Raw genomic sequence first — 22,273 nt, forward strand, 5'->3', positions numbered from 1 at the left:
ATCTGAGTGCATTCCAGTAGCATATTAAGCAACGTGACTACCACCTGTCACATGTGGTTCTATCTCTTTCCCTCTCCCAAGGGGAAAAATTGTGTGGGCAGCATAGGTGTATGTTATGGATAGGTCAAAAAAATGCACCTTGCACTTGGAGCTGAAGATGTGAAGGTTTATGATGGTCTTTAGTTTCTGTGAGTTTGCCAGTCTCAGATTGGTCTCCAAGAAGCTCTGCCATCTGCCTTACGGTTGAAGGTTTCATTGAGTCAAGAGTTCTGTTGTCTACCATTATTCCGTTGTCTAACACTAATAGGGAATCTTTTAGATATGCTGGCCCCAGGCCATTAAGGACTTTGAGGATAAGGCCCAAGACCTCGCAATTGACTAGATATTCTATGGGAAACCAGTGTAGAAAGCACAGGACAGGTCTGATGTGCTCACAGTAGCCTGTGTTGCAGAGGAGATGTGCTGCAGCATTCTGTACCCGTTGAAGTTTCCCAAGGGCTGATGGCTTCATGCCCAAGAATACTGCATTGCTGTACTCTACACAAAAGGTGGAAAAAGTGTAATTGAGGCCAGGTCATTATCTGCTAGGACAGGATGAGTCTGCTAGCCAGCCAGAGATAGTAGAAAGTGTGTGTTATAGCAAATGCTGCTCTGTGAGAGCTCAGCATCAGCAAGGAATCTAGGAGCATTCCTCAACTACAGACTGAATGGCTTAGGGGGGTGTGTGTGCGTGTGTGTGTATTTATCTTCAACTAAAAGAGCCTGCACTGTGGTTGCAAACTCTTGAAAGTGCTTTTCTCTGCCCATCAGTACTAGTGCTTTTCCCTTGCTTGGGTTCAGCTTTAATCAGCTATTCCTCATCCCTGAGCAGATCTTGTCCAAATTCTGGGTTATCTTGGTGATATGGTCGCATATAGTGAAAGATAGGTAGAGCTGTGTGTCATCTGCATATTGCTGGCACTTGAACCCATGTCACCTTACCAGTTCACCCAGTGGCTACCCGTATTGTTTAATAGCACCTAGAGAGACTTGGTGACCCCAGATTTTTTTTATTTTGCCAAATTGGAGGCCTCGTTCCCAATATGACTCTTCATAGAAGAAATTAATATAGTTTCTGTGAATTGTTAGACTGGGTGACCTATGATAAAAATGTTTAATTTCACATTTTCCTCAATGAATAGATCAAATTTCAAGGTTGTAGCTCAAAAGATCAGTTGAATGTTGGATATCGGACAAAAAGAACTTTAATGACATCTAATAGAAAGTTCAAATCTGTTGATTTTTAGTGCTTAGTGGCCTATAATGGATGAAAATAGCTAGAATGTTTTTTTTTTGTTTAAAGATAATTTGGAAAATGGAAATTAAGTGCCAGTCAGTTACTATATTACAAGTCAATGTGTGACAGTACAGTATAGGAGGGGTTCTCCGCCTTTTTCTTTCTGTGGTCCCACAGTATGCGATAAAACCTTCATGCCCCACCTGTGCCACTGCAACTATTTTCTGCATATAAAAGCCAGGGCAAGCATTAGGGGGTAGCAAGCAGGGTGGTTGCCCAGGGCCCCATACCACGAGGGGCCCGAAAAGCTAAATTGCTTAGGCTTTGGCTTCAGCCTCGGGTGATGGGGCCTAGGGCTTCAGCCCCATGTCATGGGGTTGGGCTTTCTTCCCTGAGCCCCAGCAAATCTAATGCCAACCCTGCTTGGCAGACCCTCTGAAACCTGCTCTCAGCCCCCCAGAGGGCCCTGGGCCCCTGGGTAAGAATCACTACAGTATAGTATGTTGGAAGATTAGCATATATTCTGTAATAGCGGTTAATCTTAAAACGTAAACATTCTTAATCTGTAGACTTTGTCTACAACTGCTTGTGACATAGGAAAGAAAAGAATTTAAAATTACATTCTTAAATACTAAAAGTTATATATGATCTCACAGACAAAATATTTGCTGGGAAAAGATTATCACAGCTACTTGCACTGTGATACAAATTGAAGCTGAAGAAAATGATGTCTTAAGTGAAGCATGTCATATTATTTTTTTCCAATATACATAAAAAAAAATTAAGGAAGTGTGAGGAAATGTGATCCAGGAAAATACAATATGTGCAAGACGTGGTTTTTTTTTTTGTTGTTTTTTTTTAATTTTTTTTTTTTTTAGAACTAAAATGCCCTTAGTGACACCAGGTCATTACCAAAAACAAGACAAACAAATTCACTCTGGAAAACCTTGGACTTCTTCCCAAGGCTACTTTTTGCCTAGTTTAAATAACACCCTGTTCTGTTAAAGTTCCTATACAAATGTTGTGTACAAATTCACCAATAAACAATAACCTTTCACTATGCTTTAAAAATACACCATGGTTGAAAATACAGGGCCGTACTCTTGGCTGGCATAAATTAGCCTTTGATTTCTACAGACGTACATCAGTTTATATCAGCAGAGAATCTGCCCCATAGAATACAGTTCTCCTGTTTTTATATAAACAAAATTCCCTTGGAAGATAATCAGTTTCGCCTGCATTAAGAACACACAACTGAGCTGAGTTGCACAAGATAGCAAGGATATGAAGGCTCAACTAAAGTTCTCCGAAACTCCTTATCTTTGTATTTCAGCATTTTCTAGTCTGATGGGGCGTCTGCCCCACACTGGTGGAGAAAGTGTTAAAATCAGCCCTACTCACAGCAGACAGCCAATCAGAGAGGAGCTGCAGTGAGTAGCCAATGAGGGCAGAGCAGGCTCATATATAAAGAGAGGGCAGAGGAGGCAGCTCCCTCTTGGGAGCCCAGGGAGAAGGACTTTTGCCCACAACTGGGGCAGGATCATCTCCAACTGTTGGGTGCTGAATATCCTCCATCAGGGCTACCCTATCAAATTCTTCTCCTTCCCTCCTCATCTTCCGCCCAATGGCTGCCCTTGGACCCTTCCCAGGACCATCTCCTCCACGAGGAAGCGACTGCCCTCCTCCAAAAGGGCACCATAAAACCTTTGCCATACTGCTACCATGGCCATTGTTTTTATTCCCCCTATTTCCTTGCCCTGAAGAAAGGAGGTGTTCTTCATCCCATTTTGGATCTCTGCTCCTTGAACAAGTTTATTTACAAGTTTTGCTTCAGGATGATCACTCTCCCCCATATTATCCCTTCCTTCCCCCCATGGAGCTTGGCCTGTAGCTCTTGATATGAAAGATACATACTTCCACGTAGACATCCACCCTGCTCATTGCAAATTCTTCTGCTTCAAGGTGGGGAGTTCCCATGACCGATTCCATATCCTCCCCTTTAGAATTGCTGCTGCCCCCCATGTCTTCATGAAGATCTTTGCAGTCATGGCAGCTTATATGCACCGCCTGGATCATTCCCTCTTCCCCTATCTGGATAACTGGGTACTTATGGAGCCCTCTTGCTCCCGTCTCCTTGCCACCATCCAGACCTTCCACACCCTCCTCGGCAGCTTGGGGATCCTCGTCCTCGTCCCTACACGCACCCTCACCTTCATAAGGCCATGCCTGTACTCTGTGTCAGCCCGTGCCTTTCTTCCCAGGGATTGCTTTGCCACCCTCACTTCACTTATTGCTATGCTCTGACACTACCCGCAAATGTGTGTCCATCAGTGCCTCTCTCTCCTGGGCCATATGGTGGCCTGTACCATGGTCATGCTGTACATCTGTCTCCATATGTGTTGCATTCAGCTGTGGCTCCACTCTGTCTGCAATCCTCAGTCAGACGGCCTGAACAAGCAGGTCATCATCCCTCCCACTGTTTTGGCTTACCTCACCTGGTGGTGCAACCCGTCCGTGGTTCTACCAGGCATTCCATTCATGTCTCTCACGCCCAGCACCACTCTCACCATAGATGCCTCACTCGTGGGCTGAGGCGCCAACCTCGACGGCCGCACGGCCCAGGATCTTGGGTCACCAGTGGTTGCGCAGCTGCACATCAACGTCGTGGATCTATGGGCAATTGACTGTCCTGCCAGGCCTGCCTGCCCTTCCTCCATTCCCACATGTTCAAATGCTGTCCAACAACATGATGGCAGTTATCCATATCAACAGACAGGGCGGGACCGGGTCTCCTTCCCTCTGCACAGAGGCCATCCATCCTTGGAACTGGTGCTTCCAGCACGCAATCACCTTGCACACTGTACATCTGGGCAGCAGCCACTCCCTGGTGGACAGGCTCAGCTGGTCTTTCCACACCAACTACGAGTGGGAACTCCACAACTCTGGTCCATCTTTCATTGGTGAGGCATGCCTCACTGGGACCTCTTCACGACATCAGAGAACTGCAAGCTTCCTCTCTTCTGCTCCTGGGGAGCCCTGGGCTCAGGCTTATAGGGCGATGCCATTCTCATTCCCTGGACCGCAGATCTCCACTATGCCTTCCTGCCCATTCTCCTCCTTCCCCAGGTCCTGCGCAGAGTGCGGAAGGACCGAGTGATGGTTATCCTTATAACATCCTCCTGGCCTTGCCAGTATTGGTACACCAATCTTCTCCACCTCTCTGCTCGCCCCCTGATTCCTCTTCTGGCCCTCCCGGATCTCCTAACGCAGGCACATGGCTGGCTGCAGCACCCCAACCTGAATCCTCTCCATCTCGTGGCCTGGTATTTGGATGGGACTTGTGTGTAGACCAGGCTTGCTCCACCTCCATCAAAGACATGATCACTCGTAGCAGACTCCAACCAACTGTTATCAAGCTAAGTGGTGCTGCTCTACTGTGTGGGCACACTACCATCACATCTCTCCAGACTCCGTCTCCATTCCTGTCCTTCTAGACTACCTCCGTCATCTGTGCCTATTGGGCCTTGCCCATTCCTCCATCTGCATCCACCTGGCGCTCAGTGCCTTTCTTCCTCCTGTCGATGGCTTCTCTGTTTTCATTCATCCAAAGACCTCCTGCTTCCTCCGTGGCCTTCTCAGTGCCTTTCCCTCCGTAGGGAGGCCTACCCTCTCTTGGGATCTGAATCTGGTCCTCACTGCACTCACCAAGCCACCCTTCAGCCCCCTTGCCACTTGCTCTCTCACCCATCTTTCCATGAAGGTTGATCTTCTTGGTGGGCATCACCTCCGCACGGTTCATCAGTGAACTGGCAGCCATGATGGCAGATCCACCATTTACCGACTTCCACAAAGACACGATCTCCTTACGTTTTCACCCCAAATTACTGCCCAAAATGGCTTTCTCCTTCCACCTCAACCAAAGTATACACCTTCCGGTCTTCTACCCTAAGCTGCATGCCTCTCCCAGTTGTGCAGAAGAAACTATATGAAAGAGATTTCAGATTGTTCTAGGCTTGATTCTGACTTTCAATGCCTGCCATTCTTCAATCAGTCTAATGAAATCTTAGGTTTTTATGCATTAAATATACAAAATTAAACCCACTGAATAACATACAACAAGCCACGAAACTGGCCCACCATAACAGCATTAATAATCCCAATCCCAGCTACCTTGAATCTAACCTGGTGGGATGATTCGCATGATTGGAGTGTTTAAAGTCTGTGATTATAATCTGTTCAGGAAGGGTAGAGTAGGTTAAAGAGGTGGGGAGGAGGCAATCCACATTAAAGACACCCTTTTTTTAGTTATGATAAATCAGAAGCACGGGGTTTAAAATGCACCGGGATACATCTGCTAACTAATAAAGCCCAAGAGGCTTTGCTGATGGGGGTCTGATACAGACCACCAAATCAAACTAGAGAATAGGAGTCACTCTTTAAATACTAGTCTGTAATGTGTGGGGAGAGAGAGGGGATCTATGTTGTTATGAGGATCTTCAGTTTGGGAAACATATTCTGGAAGATTTGTGCAGCCAGTAGTAAAACACCATCAGTTTCTAAAAATTACAGATAATTTCCTAACACAAAAGATATTGCAACCAACATGAGGTAAGTCTATTTTGGCACCTTATTTGGCACTGATAAAGGCTGATCTAGAAGTTGGTGGTTGCCTACGGACCAGTGATCTTGACTTGATTATATTCAGTGTGGACAGAGAGCTATCCCAACTAGTAATATGTAGTTGTGGTACTTCAAAAAGGCTAATTTCCCAAAACTAAAGAAAATGATGAGCAAAATTGAGTAGGAAAAAAAATTAGATAGAAAAATATGAGTGAAAATTGGGAGTTCTTTAAGAATAGTTTATTAGATGTTCTAACAGCCACAATTCCACAGTCAAGAAGGATGCTAAAGAAAATGGCTAAAAACTCATCTTGGTTCAGTGGCAAAGTGAAGGCATCAATTAGATATTTAAAAAGCAATATATATAACAATTGGGAAAAAGGGAAAATAGACAGCAATCGATATGAATTAAAAGTTATGAAGTGTAGAAAACTGATAAGGACATCAAGAAAAATCCATGGCTGGCCAGGTTAAGGACAATAAGAAGAAGTTTAAGTATATTAGGAAAAAAAGAAATCCAAGCAATGGTATAGGTTAATTTCTAGATGGAGATGGTAAAATTGTTAATGATACAGAAAGGGCAGAAGTGTTCAATAAATACTTCTGTATTTGGAAAGTACCAGGATGATGTACTTGTATCATATGGGGATAAAGAAGTATCTTCTAGTAGTACATTAGTAACTTGAAGATACATGTCAGACAACATCTATTAGGGATAAACATTTTAAAATCAACAGGCAGTGATAACTTGCACCAAAGAGTCCTACAAGAATTGGCTTAGGAGATCTCTGACCCACTGATGTTAATTTTTGATATCATCCCTTGAATACCAGGGAAATTCCAGAAGATGGGAAAAATGCTAATGTTGTGCTAATATTTTAAAAAGGGTAAACGGGATGATCCAGGTAACTACAGGCCAGCTAGCCTAACATCAGTTCAGGGCAAAATAATGGAAAAGCTGACACTGAATTCAATTAATAAAGAATTAAAGGATATGAATGTTGTTTATTCCAATTAGCATGATTTCATGAAAAATAGGTCTTGTGAAACAAACTTGCTTTCATTCTTTGAGATTGTTCATTTGGCTGATAAAGGTAGATGTAATATAATTAGATTTTTGTAAGGCAGTTGCCTAGTACTACAAAATATTCTAATTTTAAAAATCAGCACTGTGCAAAACAATAGAGCATAGGTTAAATGGATTAAGAACTGGTTAATTGACAACTACTTTTTTGAGATCTGTCAATGGGCAATCATCACTGAATGATAGCGTTTCTTGTGGGGTTTGGCAAGGATTGGTTCTAGCCCCGACACTGTTAAACATTTTCATCAACTATCTGAAAGTAAATGTAAAGTCATTGTTACTAAAATTTGCAGATGACAACAAGGTTAATAGAGTGGTAGTTAATAATGAAGACAGGGCAGTCATACCATGTGTTCTGGATTGCTTGGTAACCTGTGCCCATTCAAACAAAATGTGTTTTTAATACAGCTAAATGAAAAGTTTTATACATCAAGGAAGGAGGAATGCATGCCATATTTACAGCATGAGGGACTATATCCTGGAGAACAATGACTATGAAAATTAATTTAGGAGTCGTTGTGAATAGTCAGTTTAAGGAAAATTTCCAGTGCGATGCTATGGAATAAAGGGCTGGTGTATAAATGGGGAGTAGCAAGTTGGAGTAGAGAGGTGATACTACCTCTGCATACAGCAGTGCTGAGAATGATACTGGAATACTTTATACAGTTCTGGTGTCCACCTTTTAAAAAGGATGTTGAAAAATGGGAGAGTGAGAAAAGAGCTACCAAAATTATTTAGCGTATTTAGGAAGTCAGACTAAACGATCTAATGATCCCTTCTGGACTTTCATCTCTAGAATCTATCAATCCAGTCCATTCCCAAATGGCCAAAAGGTAAAACAGATGGGCTTAGTAGCGTGTCTGGAAGAATAACAATTTTAAGCTTTGTTGGGCTAAAACGTGGTGAGTGGAACCCTTTGTAGAAAATGCCCTGTAAGCAGTCTGCTGCCTTTTAAGCCAGGAGCTATCTAGCTCAGGCACTATTATTCATTATAGCAGTGGAGCTATTGCATAGGAAAGAAGGCAGACTCACAGACAATAAGATCCTAAACCACTCAGAACTTTATAGGTAAATCCCAACACCTTAAACTCCACCCCATAAATTTACTGGCAGCTGGTACACATTACAGAGCACTGGTTTAACAGGCACTCACTCTGTTTGACACATCATTTAACAAGTGAGCATTTAAGAGCTGCATTCTGGCCTAATTGCAGTTTCTGGATATTCTTCAAGTTGTATCAGTATGTAGCACATATTCAAATTAATCCAGTTTCAAGGTGAGAAAGGCGCGGATAACTGTAATGAGGGCTGCACCTGAAAAGAGAGGTCTCACTCTTCTTGCCAGGAACAGATGGAGAAAAACACCATTGGCCATAGCTGCAACCTGAGCATCCAGAAGCAGTTCAGAATCTAATGAAGGTCCTAAAATGCAAACCTGTTACATAAGGATCAGTCAGGCGTGCAGCTTGTGATACTAACGAGAAATTAAAACCCTAACATTTTTAATGCATTGTAGGGAAAAATTTCCTGCATGGCAGTTTTTGCACACTGAATTTTTAATATTGGATTCTGGTTGTACATTAGCTGAAAGTGCTGTATGATTTGTTATGTAATACAAATATATATCCTTTACTCTCTGAATCAGTCCCACCAGTAATTTATAATTTCACTTTTATTCAGAATGTTTGGCTTCCAAAGATGATATAAAGAGGGGAAATATTAATTCTATAATTAGGTATTATTGATATTGAATTATAAAATATTTCCTCCCAAAATAAAATTGTATATGATTTTAACAGCTTCCTTTAAGATTTCCATTGAGTGTTATCTTACCTGTGTTTGTATTCTAGATGGTAAATGTTTCATGTCAGAAAATGTCTTTACTTGTGTCTTACCTGTTGCTTAAAATAAAATAAATCTAGATACTATCTGAATGGTTGTCTTTGAAGTTCACTATTACATCAGTGCAATTTTTGTGGTATGATGGTTTCTTTTTTAATTTCCGTAATGAAAACAAATGACTTCTAACTGGCTTGCATGCTGCTTTTTATAGATAGTGGACCTATTAAGGAATGTTGGTTGTTTTCAGTGTAACATTTACTTAATACATAGAGGTCCAATCCTGCCTCCCTTATGCACATGAGTAGCCCCCACTGACTTCATTGGGACTGCTCGCCTGGGTGTAGAGTTGTAGGATTGGGCTAAATTATATTATAGTAGGATCAGTAGGTCACCTTCAAATTAAAAGTTCATAATAGTTAATGGACACAATTGTTTCCTACACATATAACAAAAGAAAGTATTAAAATAGCACGTGCAGATTTCTAGTGGGCTCTAGAAGGAAATTAATGTATCCCAATGATCTCTGTTCTAGTGAAGGAAGCCCTTCTCCCAGAAAGGAGCTGCTTCATAACATAGACCCTATGTTTGTGGACACCTCTCCATGTGAGTATACAATTCATTGCTAGTCATATTATATAGACATATAGTTTGATATCTGTATAATGCATGTTTTTTTCCCCTCAAGAAAAGTTTACCCTTTTGTAGGTGAAGAAAGGAAATACTTATTTGCAAATGGAAGGCATCCTAAGTCACTGCCTTAAAATGGAGTTGCAATAATCGCAACTGTAGTGTACGGTTAACTATAGCCTAAATCATTGCCGGGCTGTGCTCTTCATTTCCCAGTGTTCTGAAGCACTTCAATGCAAAGAATAGTGTACCGCAGGCTGTCAGGTTATTGAGAGAAAATCATGTGCCTCAGGTGCACAGTAAGACCAAAGTGCCTCCTGCACTCAAGATTAGAAGTTATCTCCTAATATCCACATGTCCTGTGGTGTTCTATTTATAATAAGATTGTATTATTGACAGAGGTGAAAGTAAGCCACTGCAGGGAGCCCTGGGCCCTTTAAAGCACCGCTGGAGCTCCGGCAGCTGGGCTTGGGCAGAGATTTAAAGGTCCTGAAGCCCTGGGCCCTTTAAAGTGCCGCCCGAGCCCTGCTGCCGGAGCTCCGGCGGTGCTTTAAAGAGCCCAGGGCTCCCCGCAGCAGTCGGAGCCTCTGGCCCTTTAAATGGCTGCCGGAGCCCTGGGGTAGTGCCTGGGGTAGTGGCGGCAGGGCTCTGACGGCGCTTTAATGGGCCTGGGGCTCCCCGCAGTGGCAGGAGCACCGGGCCCTTTAAATCACCTTCTGGGCCCTGCCGCCGCTACCCCAGCCCTAGCCGAGGCCTGCTGCTCCAGGGTAGCAGCGGCAGGGCTCCCACGGTGATTTAAAGGGCCCAGAGCTCCACAGTGGCCGGAGCCCCAGGCCCTTTAATTTGCCCCTGAGTCCCCGGGGCTCCCAGCCTCTGCAGCTGGTAGCTCCAGGGTGATTTACTTTCACTCCTGATTATTGACCTTGCAAGTGGAAAACTTTAGTTTGTAAAAGGCTGACATTCCCAGCCTCGTGGCTGCTTTTGTGCCATACTAACATGAGCTGGAGCCTTTGTTATCAAGTCATGCTGCTCTCTAAATGCTTTGTTTTATAATTCAGCATAATTTGGTAAGGACTAGGAGCTCTTTAAAACGGAGATTGCTCATGGAGATGTTCATTGGAACATGACTCTTCCAGAGATTTTGAAGTTTTTGTGTTAATTAAATTAAGATATACAGTAATATATTGAGAGCTAAACACTGACTGAAGAAAGTCAGTGCAGTGGAGATAGTGGCATGTAACCTGTGAGCCTGGCGCAAGTCATCCTGTAGTAATAATTGGAGATATACCAATCTCCTAGAACTGGAAGGGACCTTGAAAGGTCATCGAGTCCAGCCCCCTGCCTTCACTAGCAGGACCAATTTTTGCCCCAGATCCCTAAGTGGCCTCCTCAAGGATTGAACTCACAACCCTGGGTTTAGCAGGCCAATGCTCAAACCACTGAGCTGTAGTAGCTGGATGGAATGGCTTCGGATAGGCTGCCACAATGTACATCTGGCTCTGTGTTGCTTCTCCTCTAAGCAGGAGCACATGATCTCACCTTGGCTGGTCACTGATCCCTGTGTGATGATAGCGTACATACTGGTCGGATTAAGGTTTGGCCATGCCAGTTTCCCTCTACGGTAGGCCTGCACAACTCATAAAGCAGCAAGGGCCATATTACTCCAAAGAAAACAGCTGAAGGCCAAAACCCCCTGCCCCCGCCTAAAATACCGCCCCCAGCACCACCCGCCCTCCCCTCCCGAAATACATCTCCCACCCCAGCACTGCCTGGCCCCACGGAAACAACCACACACCCCGGTGAAGTATAAAGCCTTGCCGCCCCTGCCTGCCTGCCTGCCCGCCTGCTTGGCTTGTCATCCCCCCATGAAATAAGGGGAGGGGAAAAGGGGGACAGTTTGAAGGGATTTTCTGAGGCTATGAACTAAGGGGAGGGGAAAGGGGGGCTGTGTGAAGGGACTGGATTTGACTGTCCAACACACAAACACAGGGGCCAAAGGGAGCCCTGGGGGGGGGCAGTGTGATACGGGCCAGGGAGAGGGAAGGTCCCTGGACCAGGGGAGGGGGCAGCAGTCGGCGCAGGGCAGGTGCAACACACACACACACAGACGTCTCCCCCAGCGATTTCCTGGCTGCCCACAGACAGATCAAAGCCCCCCATCCCTGATCACTAAGGAGGCTGCCCTGGGACCAACCAGCGCAGTAGCCGCCCCGCCCTCAACCAAAGGAGGGGTCTTGAGGGGGTCTTGGCACCATCCCCCCCCCCGCCCAAGCTGCGGCTCGAGCCTAGGCCGGGTGCCCCTCCCGTCGCTTGGCACTTACCGGCTCTGCCTCATGCCCAGTGGTTCCTGCCTCAGCGGGCCCCGGAAGTGAGGCACCCATTGCACGCCACGCGGGGGGAGTGGGAGACGGAGACACGTGCGCTTCTGGCTGTTAGGGCGGTTGGAGCGTGGTGCATGGGGCTGTAAGGCGGGGGCCCCCCCTGGGCAGGGGGCAAACCTAGCAGCCCCACCCCGCCGCTTGCCTGTGTGCTGCACAGTGAGCCTACGCAGGCTGCATGCAGCCCGGGGGCCGCATGTTGTGCAGACCTGCTCTACGGAATGCTCTGTAGGCTGTTACAGCCCTGCAGGCAGTCCTTGTAGGCTGTCGTGCCCTGGTATGTTGTCACAGAGGCATACTTTAGAGCAGGGGTCTCAACCTCAAATGACCACAAGGGCCACATGAGGGCTAGTTCATTGGCCCGAGGGCTGCATCACTGACACCCCCGACCTTGGCTGCCCCCGGCCCTGCCCCCACTCCACCCCTTCATGAGGCCCTGCCCCTTCCCTGCCCCCATTCCAACCCCTTTCCTGAAGTCCCCACCCCAACTCTGCCCCCTCCCTGCCCCCAAAGGGAGCATGAGGGGTGTGGTGGGGGCTCAGGGCAGAGAGTTGAGGTGCAGAAGGGGGTTGGGGTACAGGCAGGGGGTTGGGGTGCAAGAGGGGTATGGGATGCAGCAGGGGGCTCATGGCAGGGAGTTGGGGTGTAGCAAGGAGCTGGGGTGTAGCAGGGGGTTGGGGTGCAGGTAGGGGGCTCAGGGCAGAGGATTGGGGTGCAGAAGGGGTGTGGGATGCACCAGAGGACTCAGGGCAGGGGTGCGGGCAGGGGGCTTAGGGCAGGGAGTTGGGGGGCGGGGTGCAGGAGGGCTTCAGGCTCCGGGGTGGCAGCGGCGCACACCGGGGCCAGGGCAGGCTGCTGGCCCCCCCGGCCCTGGTCCCGCTCCCACTCCGGGAAGTAGCTGGAACCATGTCCCTGGGGGAGGGGGGACTCAGGGCTTCACATGCTGCTTGCCGCGCCTCCAGGTACCTCCCCCGAAGCTCCCATTGGTCGCGGTTCCCCGTTCCTGGCCAATGGGAGCAGTGGAGGGGGCGGTGCCTGGAACAACAGGGCAACACGCAGACGGAGCCCTCTGCTTCTCCCCCTCCCCAGGCCACAGGGACGTGATGCCAGACGCTTCAGGGAACGGCACGGGGCTCGAGGGGGGCAATCCTGCAGCTGTAGTTTGCACACCCCTGGTCGGGACCTAGCGGCCCACGGGCCGCGTGTTTGAGATCCCTGCTTTAGAGACTACCTCTCTCCTTGTGTGGTACTGCAGTGGTTGAACTCAGCTGAGGTGCCCAAGCTAAGAGATTCCAGATATAAATCTGGAGGAGGTCTGGAGGCAAGAAGCTTTAAATGTAGAGTCATAGGCTCAGGAGCTCGCTCTCCACATTGGTTCAACAGTGCCCAAGACAGCTGAGGTTTAATGCTAACTGCAAGCCTATCATATTTATTCAGGATCTCTCTGCAGTGGTAAATTAAGGGGAGCTATTGTATTGGTGGTGAGATGTGAATGATCATTAAAATTGAAATTTTGTATGTCTTGTGCTTCAGGCACATTAAAAAGAAATTGAAGTTCATAAATACTTACCCAGATGCCCTTATTTACAACATGTGGCTTCTCTACTTTTTTTCCCTGCAATGTCAGCCTACACCACCCATTTGGCCATCCAGCACCAATTGCACATATGTACAGGAAAAGACTGGACTAAGCCTTAAATATGTAACCCTTCAGCTCTTTCCCTAACTTTAATTTTAATTCTCAAAAGGGTTGTTTAGAGTAAGTAGCTATACAGCTGCTAGATCTTATCAGTTTTGATAAATATTAAAAGTATTTTCTCAGGTGCCTTATAGGTGTCAAAACCTTTCTGCTTCAGATCATCATTTCTTCACCTAATACATGAGAAACACTTTTGTCTGACACAACAGAGCATATTAATTTATATTACAGCCTTAAGCGGTCTTGGATCTGGCCTATTCATATTTGGTTTAATTTTTTGCATGGTACTGAACGCCCACAACTTCTCTTAACTTAATTGCAAATTGAAGGAGCTGTGTGCTTTGCAAGACAAGCTCATTATCTGGTTAGTGATTCTAGTTTTGACAGTGATAATGTAGTAAGATTCTCCTATAATGTCATAAAAACTCAATGTATATAATTTTATGTCTGTGTTAATAAACATAAATATATTTGTACTGTCTCAACCTGTCTCTCCTTAAGCTTCCTTTCTTTTTCATTTTCCAAAAAGAGGGGTGACATGGTTGGAAGGATAGGCTAGAACACTGATTTTTGGCAGCTATGTTTTGAATACACAATGTGGGTAAAGGGGAGCGGCACACAAGATTTAGAATAAACCTAAATTTACCATGGCAAAAGCTGACCTTGTTATTTTTCCATTCTCTCCTTTCTCCAACACTGACTATATGGCCATCCTATGTCATATAGGTCCTTAAACTGGGTGTTGTTCTTGATTCCCTTTTCTTTCTCTACACACTGTACATCCATGCTGTGTTCAGAACTTGCCTCTGCTGAGACAACACTTCTGAGACTCTGTTCCTTTCTAGCCACTTCATCCCCTTCTTTATTACTGTGGCCACCTTATCTTTGGGCTTCCTGACATTCATGTTGCTCCTCTCTAGGTCCATTCAGAACACTTCTGCTAAAATCATCTTCCTGACCCATTCTTCTGACCATGCCCCAAAGGTGTAGACATTGAAATAGAAAAGTTAAGGAGAGGAAGTTGAGGGACAGATTTTGTCTTCTATTCTACACTGTGAATGTACAAAATGTGGAGTAAACTCTGCATATTATTTGGGGGCCTGGCAGCAGAATCTGTACTTTAACAATTGAATTGGCTGGCTTTTTTCCAGCCACTGGAAAATATAGATCTCATGATCAACATGTCCTCCACAGTTATGATTGCTAACCAGGAAAAGAGGAGGCAGGAAGCCAAAAAAAAGAAGACTTTAATAAAACGTACATTCTTACTAGATTACCAGTTGAAACAAATGGATATGGAACAAATATTATTAAACATAAGATTGTGAACCTTAGCTGGAATAACTTGCACTCACAAAGCCTCTTTACATGCTGAAAACTGTTTCAGTACACCAAGAGGGAGAGAACACGGCAGAATAGAAAATGCTTATACAGGATGTTTAAAATACATATTGATCAAGTATGTCTCATTAGTGGCCTTAGTACAAGCCAGGAATTCAATGAGAATTGGGAGGGGTGGGGTTTTAATGTATATATGTTTCTGAACAAAAAAAACCCTCTACATTAAACTGGAGTGAAGGTTAAGAATACTTATAGAGATGATAAGCGCTATGGGAATGTTGTAATTATCCGAAAAAAACAGATATTAGTAACCTGTGGGAAGTTAATGCTGCTGACAAGAAGAAAACTGAAGCTTTTGAAGTATGCTGCCGACAAAGACTCTTCCATATTTCCTGGATGGAAAAGAAGACTAATGTTGATGTTAGAAATATGATTGGAGAGAAGCAGACCCTGATGTCGGAAATTAATATATGCAAACTTGTGTACTTTGGAAATAACCTTGAGAAAGTTATTATGGAAGGAATGATGAAAGGTCATTGTAGTAGGTGACAACCAGCAAAGAGATAGATGGATGGTATGTGGCAGATCACTGGAAGGTCTGCTGCTGAGTGCTTGAAGTTAGTGATGGACCGTAAGGGCTTCTGAAAATTCTGCTATTATGTCACTGATGTTCAGACATGAATACGTGGATTTACTTTAGTAATCCATGAGATTGAACCTTAACATGTTTAGATGAACTCGGTGTTTTAAAACTGTGTGACAGGATGGTCAGTCTCAAGAGGCCGCTTGAATTATTTTTTTGCTTACAGATTTAGTTCTTTCCTGTTCTGGATGGTCTAGTTTTGTGTGAGGTGGATGAACATGATGTGATGCGTTAATTGCTGTGGCTTGCTTTCTTTTGCTTTCTCTCTGTTCTACCCGAAATATCAGGAAAAGGGCAAATATGTACACCTGTGTAAGAGCTACTGTTGGTGATTACTATTGACTGGAAGAGCCAGAGTACCCAAGCTCTGCTGCGGGAACAGGTAGAGCAAGTTAACAAACGGGAACCTAAGGCACAGGAAACAGTATAAAAACAGCCCCCTCAGGAGGATGGAGATAGCTAGGGAAGCTCTGATTCAGAGCTGGCTAATGAAGCTTGCATAGTTGGGAGATCAGAGCCTTATATTGATTATACTTAATTTATAGATAGCTGGGAATGGGGGTGTTTTCTGGTCCCTTTCCTCAAGGGACTATTAAATTCAACTTCTTTTTCCTTACCTAGACCAGCCTCTTAGTCTATGACAGGCTGTTGAACAACCTTAACTCTGTCCTTTAGTGACACCAGCCTCCAGTCTTCTTTTCTTATTATGGCTTTATCCTGCAAACCCATACTCAGGTCCAGATCTTCAAAGTATTTAGGTGCCTACTCCCTTTGAGGATCTGGGCCTTAGTGTTTTGCAGAATCTACACATTGTGATATGTCATTTAAGATCAGTTACTTTTCAGGATTAAACAAAGACTGTGAATGGCTTGCCAACTACAAAACCAGTTCCTCCTCTCTTGGTTTTCACACCTCAGCTGCTAGAAGAGGGCCTCATCCTCCCTGATTGAACTAACCTCGTTATCTCCAGCCTGCTTCTTGCTTGCTTATATATACCTGCCCCTGGAAATTTCCACTACATGCATCCGATGAAGTGGGTATTCACCCACGAAAGCTCATGCTCCAAAACATCTGTTAGTCTATAAGGTGCCATAAGACTCTTCTGCTGCTTTTACAGATCCAGACTAACACGGCTACCCCTCTGATACTTTTCTTAGGATTTAAAGATGCTCAGCCATAGTCTGTGAACTCCTAATAGTTTAAAAAGCCAGTGTAATTAAGTGATCATACATCTCTTTGGTCTTTGGAATTTTTGACTTGCATGGGACCACTATTTTCTGGCACATCAAGAATAGTATGTATTTGGAGAGGATGCTACATGTCATACACATTTTTCTACATGATTTGTTTAAGAAATGTGATCATGTAATTTAACAAATGTACTATGCTGTAATGCATGCACACACCGGAGGTGGAGTTAATGTTGCATATGCTTTCTTAATGTTATTTCCTGATTTTTGAGTGTTTAAACATGTAATGTATATGTTCTTTTAGTATATCTTTTTTTTCTTTACTAGATTGTGGGGATATATAGCTCTCTATGCATACAAAACAGATATTGCATATCTCTGAAAATGCAGCTCATGAGGTTCTCCTATTGTGCATGTTTCTGATTCTGCATTTTGTGACTTTGGACTGAAATAGGAAAACTGTCTCTGAGCTTTGCCCTCTCATCTCCAATTTTTTTACACCAGCATAATAGTTTTTCCTAGTAGGAATGCACACGTAAGACGTTATTGATCTAGTTGTCGTTCAATTGCTTACAGTAAATTAGTTCAACAGAAAACTAGGTTAAAGATTGAAAATATTGGCTACTGTCACGATTACAGGGCCTCCTCTTGTCTGATCTCTCTGAGTGCACCCCTACAGGTGATGATCCTTATGCTTTTACCTCTCCTGGAGTGATATTATGAGGTTCTCCCACATGTAGACTGGGCCTTGGGTTACAGTACGCCGTGGATCCACTGTGGTTACTCCAGCAGGTCCAAATGGGTTCATCTCCTGCTGTTCCTCCCTTGGGGAACTTATAACCAGTGGTAAACAAAGTGACTAGAAAACGCTAAACAATACCTTGATTTAAGAGTGTTATCTGTAGGAATAAAGCATAACGAGAAAAATATTTTAAAACAATACATAGGCTTGCATGCAGACTATCTTACCTGGAGGCTTGCCATCATTTGTCAGAGACTGTAGGCAGGCCTCCCTTTGCTGTGTCTCTCAAATAACTGACCTGCCTTGCCTTGAGAGCGAATCACTTTTATCCAGCTGCAGACTCTTTATCTCAGTTTCTTAGGCTTGTGTCCTGCTGCCCAAACCAGTTTGTTGCGCTCCACTGGGAAGTCAAGCCAGTATCCTCCAGGCCAGTTTTCTTGGTAACAACCCTCAAGTGTTTGTGAGGGGTGTCTTATCCCAATCCATTGTTTAATTTGCCCGTTTGTTTCCCTACAGCCCTGTTGATTTAACCCTGTGCACTCCTACAATAAACATTCCAATAATTAGGTCACAATATTATATTAATAAATTAGTACAGAGCAGTCCCATGTAAAAGCAGAAGATTAAAACAAAAAGTCTAGTCCTTCCAGGTCTTTTTTCAATTAGAACAGTTCCATTTGAAAATTCACTTGAGATTTTTTTTAAATAACTCAACAAAATTGCAAACAGCAGAGGCAATATTATATTGAATTTAAATAGTACACATTCCTCTGTAATGTAAATATTATTGAGAGACCAAATAAGGTGCAGAAAATACCTTTAAAGGTACTTTAAATTAACAGCACTTGTGTCTTGAAAGGAAATTGCAGAAAATCTATCTTACACATTTTTTTAAAAATTTTTGCTTCATCCCTTTAAAAAATAGCTTTCCAAATTGTTGATGGTTTGGCAGCAGGGAGAGTGATGTCAGCTCTTTCATTGTGAAAGATCTGCTTTCTTTTAAACAGCCTTATGGCATTTCATCAAGTTTTGGTGATTCAGCTGAATTAAAAACCAACTGTATTTGAGTCTAAATTCCCCTAACTGCTAAACCAAACATATTCCTTTCCACAGAGTCATCGCTAGATGGCCTGCCTTCGAAAAGCACTGAAATTCTATATCCCACAGAATCAGAATTAAATGACACACTGAAAGAAAATGTACCCTTTAATTCGGAATTGTTAATCAGAATCTGTCAGTACCCTCTGTATTATCTCTTAATCTGACTAGCTAATTCATTAATGAAATGCAGAGTTTTACAAAATCTTGTAGATTATTTTCAGGGAATCACTTTCTCCTCCTCTTGGATAAGCAACTTGAAATTTGTTTTCATGAAGTGAATTTAAAGGATAGGGTTTGTATCCAAAAAAAATGTTGATGGGTGGGGTTTTTATATTGAAGAAACTTTCACCTTCATTTAAAATTCCAGGCTTACCATAAACTAAAACTTCAAAGGCATAATAAAACTGTAGGCCTACTAATTGTAGTCAATTTATTTTGGAGAAAAAACATTCTTAAAGGCAGAAATCCAAGACAGAGGAATTCAGAGTTGTAAAACCATTTGTGACTTTTCTTCAAGCTCTTACTTGCTCTGGGCAAAATTAATCAAAATGTACATTATTCTTCTTGCCATTTGAAAAAAGGCATTACCTCATACATTACACTATTAATTGCCAAAATAAATGGTTGCATACTAAGGGGTTAGGTCTGCTCTATGGGGGTAAGAGGGGGAAGTAGAACACTCATAAAGTCTATTATGAAGGAGAAACCACTTCATTTTTGGTAATACTGTATACATGGACATTAATTCATAATGAATTGCCTTAGAGTGGCTATAGCATTATATAATATATCTATCCAAATATCAAAAGAATTCATCTTGATTAAGGGACATTGTAGACTCCTTTAGGCTCCAGTTTTTACTTACTGTGGCTGGGTGAAAGAAGATTCTATGAGTCATTACAAAACAGGATTGATTTCTGCATGTTCTATTCCTGATTATCACAAGTTTTGCAAATAATAAATGGGGGGCGGGGATGGGAACAACCCCCTATTAGTGTAGTCAATAGCAGCTTGTGTGTGCAGCAGGTATGTGTATGGATGAGCAATCTGTGTGCTTTGACTAGGATAAACACAGTTCATGTGTATGCCAGATTAATACCTTTCAAAGAATCAAAATATGAACAAATCATCATTTTAGTGTAATCAGCTGCTTGAGTTGACTGTTTGAAATGGGGAAATGATCGGGAATAAGTAAAAAAAAAACCAAAAGAACAGTTCCATTCTCTGTGCTTCCCAGAACATCTGTTTGTTTGGAAAAGTAAAATGCACTAAATGCTTGTCAGCTAACCTATGTTGCCTTATTCTTACTGAAATACCACAAATCCAAATAATCTATCATTTATTACAAGGCATTGCCTTACCTCTCCCCAGCATCTTAGTTTGAGCCATTGTCCACCATAGGTACTGGAACTAGGAGTGCTGGGGGTGCTGCCGCACCCCCTGGCTTGAAGTGGTTTCCATCATATACAGGATTTGTAGTTTGGTTCAATTGCTCTCAGCACCCCTGCTATACAAATTGTTCTAGCACCTCTGTTGTCCATCATTCCTGTGGTCACCCAGATCCCATTCTTTTTTTCCTTATAGTTCCACTTCACCATTTGTCATTTATGGGTAGCAGCATCTTTCCTATTAATAATACTAAGCATTTACATAGTGATTTGCATCTTCAGAATGGTTCATGAACATTAACCCTTACAGTTCACCTGGGAGATGAATGAGTGTTATCCCTGTTTCAGAAATGAAGGTAGAGAGGGTAAGTAACTTGCCCAAGACCACAATGCCAGAGCCATGATTAGAGTTCAGGAGTTCCTATCTTCTGATTCTGGGCATATACCACTAGACCACACACCTCTTTTTTGTTGCCAGTATATACTGTAATATTTTATACTTTTATACATATCTCAGTGTAAAGGCTAAACTACATTTTAAAATAAAATACCTCTGGGTTGGGAACCAGTCAAGTGTTAATCTACTGCAGAATATCAGTGTCAAGTTGTAAACCTCTTAGCCTTCCCTGGGGAGGCAGAGACACTGTAATTGAATATTGTGGCTTACCTGACACACCTTAGACTGCAGTACTGCAAATGGGTGTTTCTATTTCATATTTGAGACCAAAGGTGTCCTTTGATATTTTTAAAAGATCTAAAACAAATACAACTAAATGCACCTGAAATATAATTGTTTCATAGATAAAATTAAGATTTCAAACACCCCTATATTTTTTACATTTTTGACAGGCAGAAAAACCCCCACACACTTATTTTTAATAATCTGCAGTGATACAGGGCCTCAGTCAGAGCACAGAACTGAAGGGTGGGTGGGGCTGCATGTGCATGTATATGTGAGTGAAGAAGGGCTACATATTAAATCATAATGTTGAATTTTGTGGAGTCTGAAATCATAGAAATTATTCATAAATTTACTCTTGTTCTGATTTACTGTAGTTTTTTTCTAGTGTTTAAATTGTGCCAGGTAAAATGTAATACCCTGAATGAAATCCTGGCCCCATTGAAGTCCATGGGAGATTTTCTGTTGACATCAGCAGGGCCAGGACTTCACCATCTATATTTATTATTCTATTTTCAAAGATATAATCAATGAAAAAAATTAGGGAGCAGAATAATTTGAAAAAAATTTATGTTTTTATGTTGACATGCCCCTTGAAGTTAAGCTTCAGAGAACACACAGCCTGTATTATACCAGGCTGGTGTTGTTAATCTTCTATTCCAAATCCTTCATCTAGACTCAAAACGGCATGGTGTACCAACTAAAATCACCATGAAAGAGTGATGAATAGTGGGATATGAGTCTAAGTATCCAGAGTTGCAGTTCAAGTAAATGAGTTAAGATAGTTTGACTTCATTGTATAGGTATAGCACACAGCTATGTGTTATCGACATGACAGTAAGAAATTATACTCTGATAATGACCAGAGAGCCTGATCAGTTCCTTCAGAATCAGTATTCCATTAATTCTTCAAAGGTCAAGGTCATGGCTATTCCTCAAATAGTCTTATTTTAATAAAGTAACCAAAAATCTCAGAGTTTTGCAGAAAATTCATTATCACCATAAAGTAGCAAAAAAGGTCAGAAAATATCTTTCCTCAATGAAGTAGCAAAAATATCTTATTTCTTTAATAATTCATTGCCTGAGAGACGACAAGAAGAGCCCTTGACATTTCAGCTTTCTCCTCCTTCACAGGAAATAATTGTTTCATATATCATGGAATAAAAAATGACAATTAATAAAAAGATACACACAAACTTTGCTAGCCTGGGAGCCATCTGCATTTATAAAAGAGTATATTACAGTGGTCCGGGAGTTCTAATGAGTTTTCAGCTTTCATCTGGAATGAGTAGCAATCTGGTAATGAAGGCTGTACACCCAATGACACGTACAAAATTTTTTAAAATAAATGTATTCGAAAAGAGAGGAGGAGAGACTTTTCATACAGCTGTAACTAGAATGGGAAACCATTGTTGGCAAAGAACTATTGAAATCTTTTACGAATGAGTGGAAACATTCTGGAAATAATTTTTAGCAGCATTAAGGGAAAAACTGTAGGTTTTAAATGATTTAGCAGAAGAGTAAAAATTATAAATATTTTATCTGTGTTTCTGTAGAGAATAGCAGTATTGTAGATGGCACAGATATATTACAGTCCAGATGGACTTAGTACCTTAAAACTTCCAGAATATATACAATTCTTTGGACATTGTATCTTGGGTCA

The 22,273-nt window shown here is 42.9% G+C and overlaps 1 protein-coding gene across 1 annotated transcript in view; it reads left to right on the plus strand.

Annotated features, from left to right (window-relative positions):
- The window catches only part of ARSB (arylsulfatase B), a 94,094-nt gene that overhangs the window by 51,151 nt on the left and 20,670 nt on the right, over positions 1–22,273 (plus strand). Inside the window, exon 6 of the mRNA XM_045021811.1 lies at positions 9,355–9,425. Within this exon, the coding sequence (XP_044877746.1) occupies positions 9,355–9,425 (71 nt within the window). The remainder of the gene's footprint in view (positions 1–9,354; positions 9,426–22,273) is intronic.

The sequence above is a fragment of the Mauremys mutica genome, chromosome 6 (assembly GCF_020497125.1).
Source record: "Mauremys mutica isolate MM-2020 ecotype Southern chromosome 6, ASM2049712v1, whole genome shotgun sequence".
Lineage (NCBI taxonomy): Eukaryota > Metazoa > Chordata > Testudines > Geoemydidae > Mauremys > Mauremys mutica.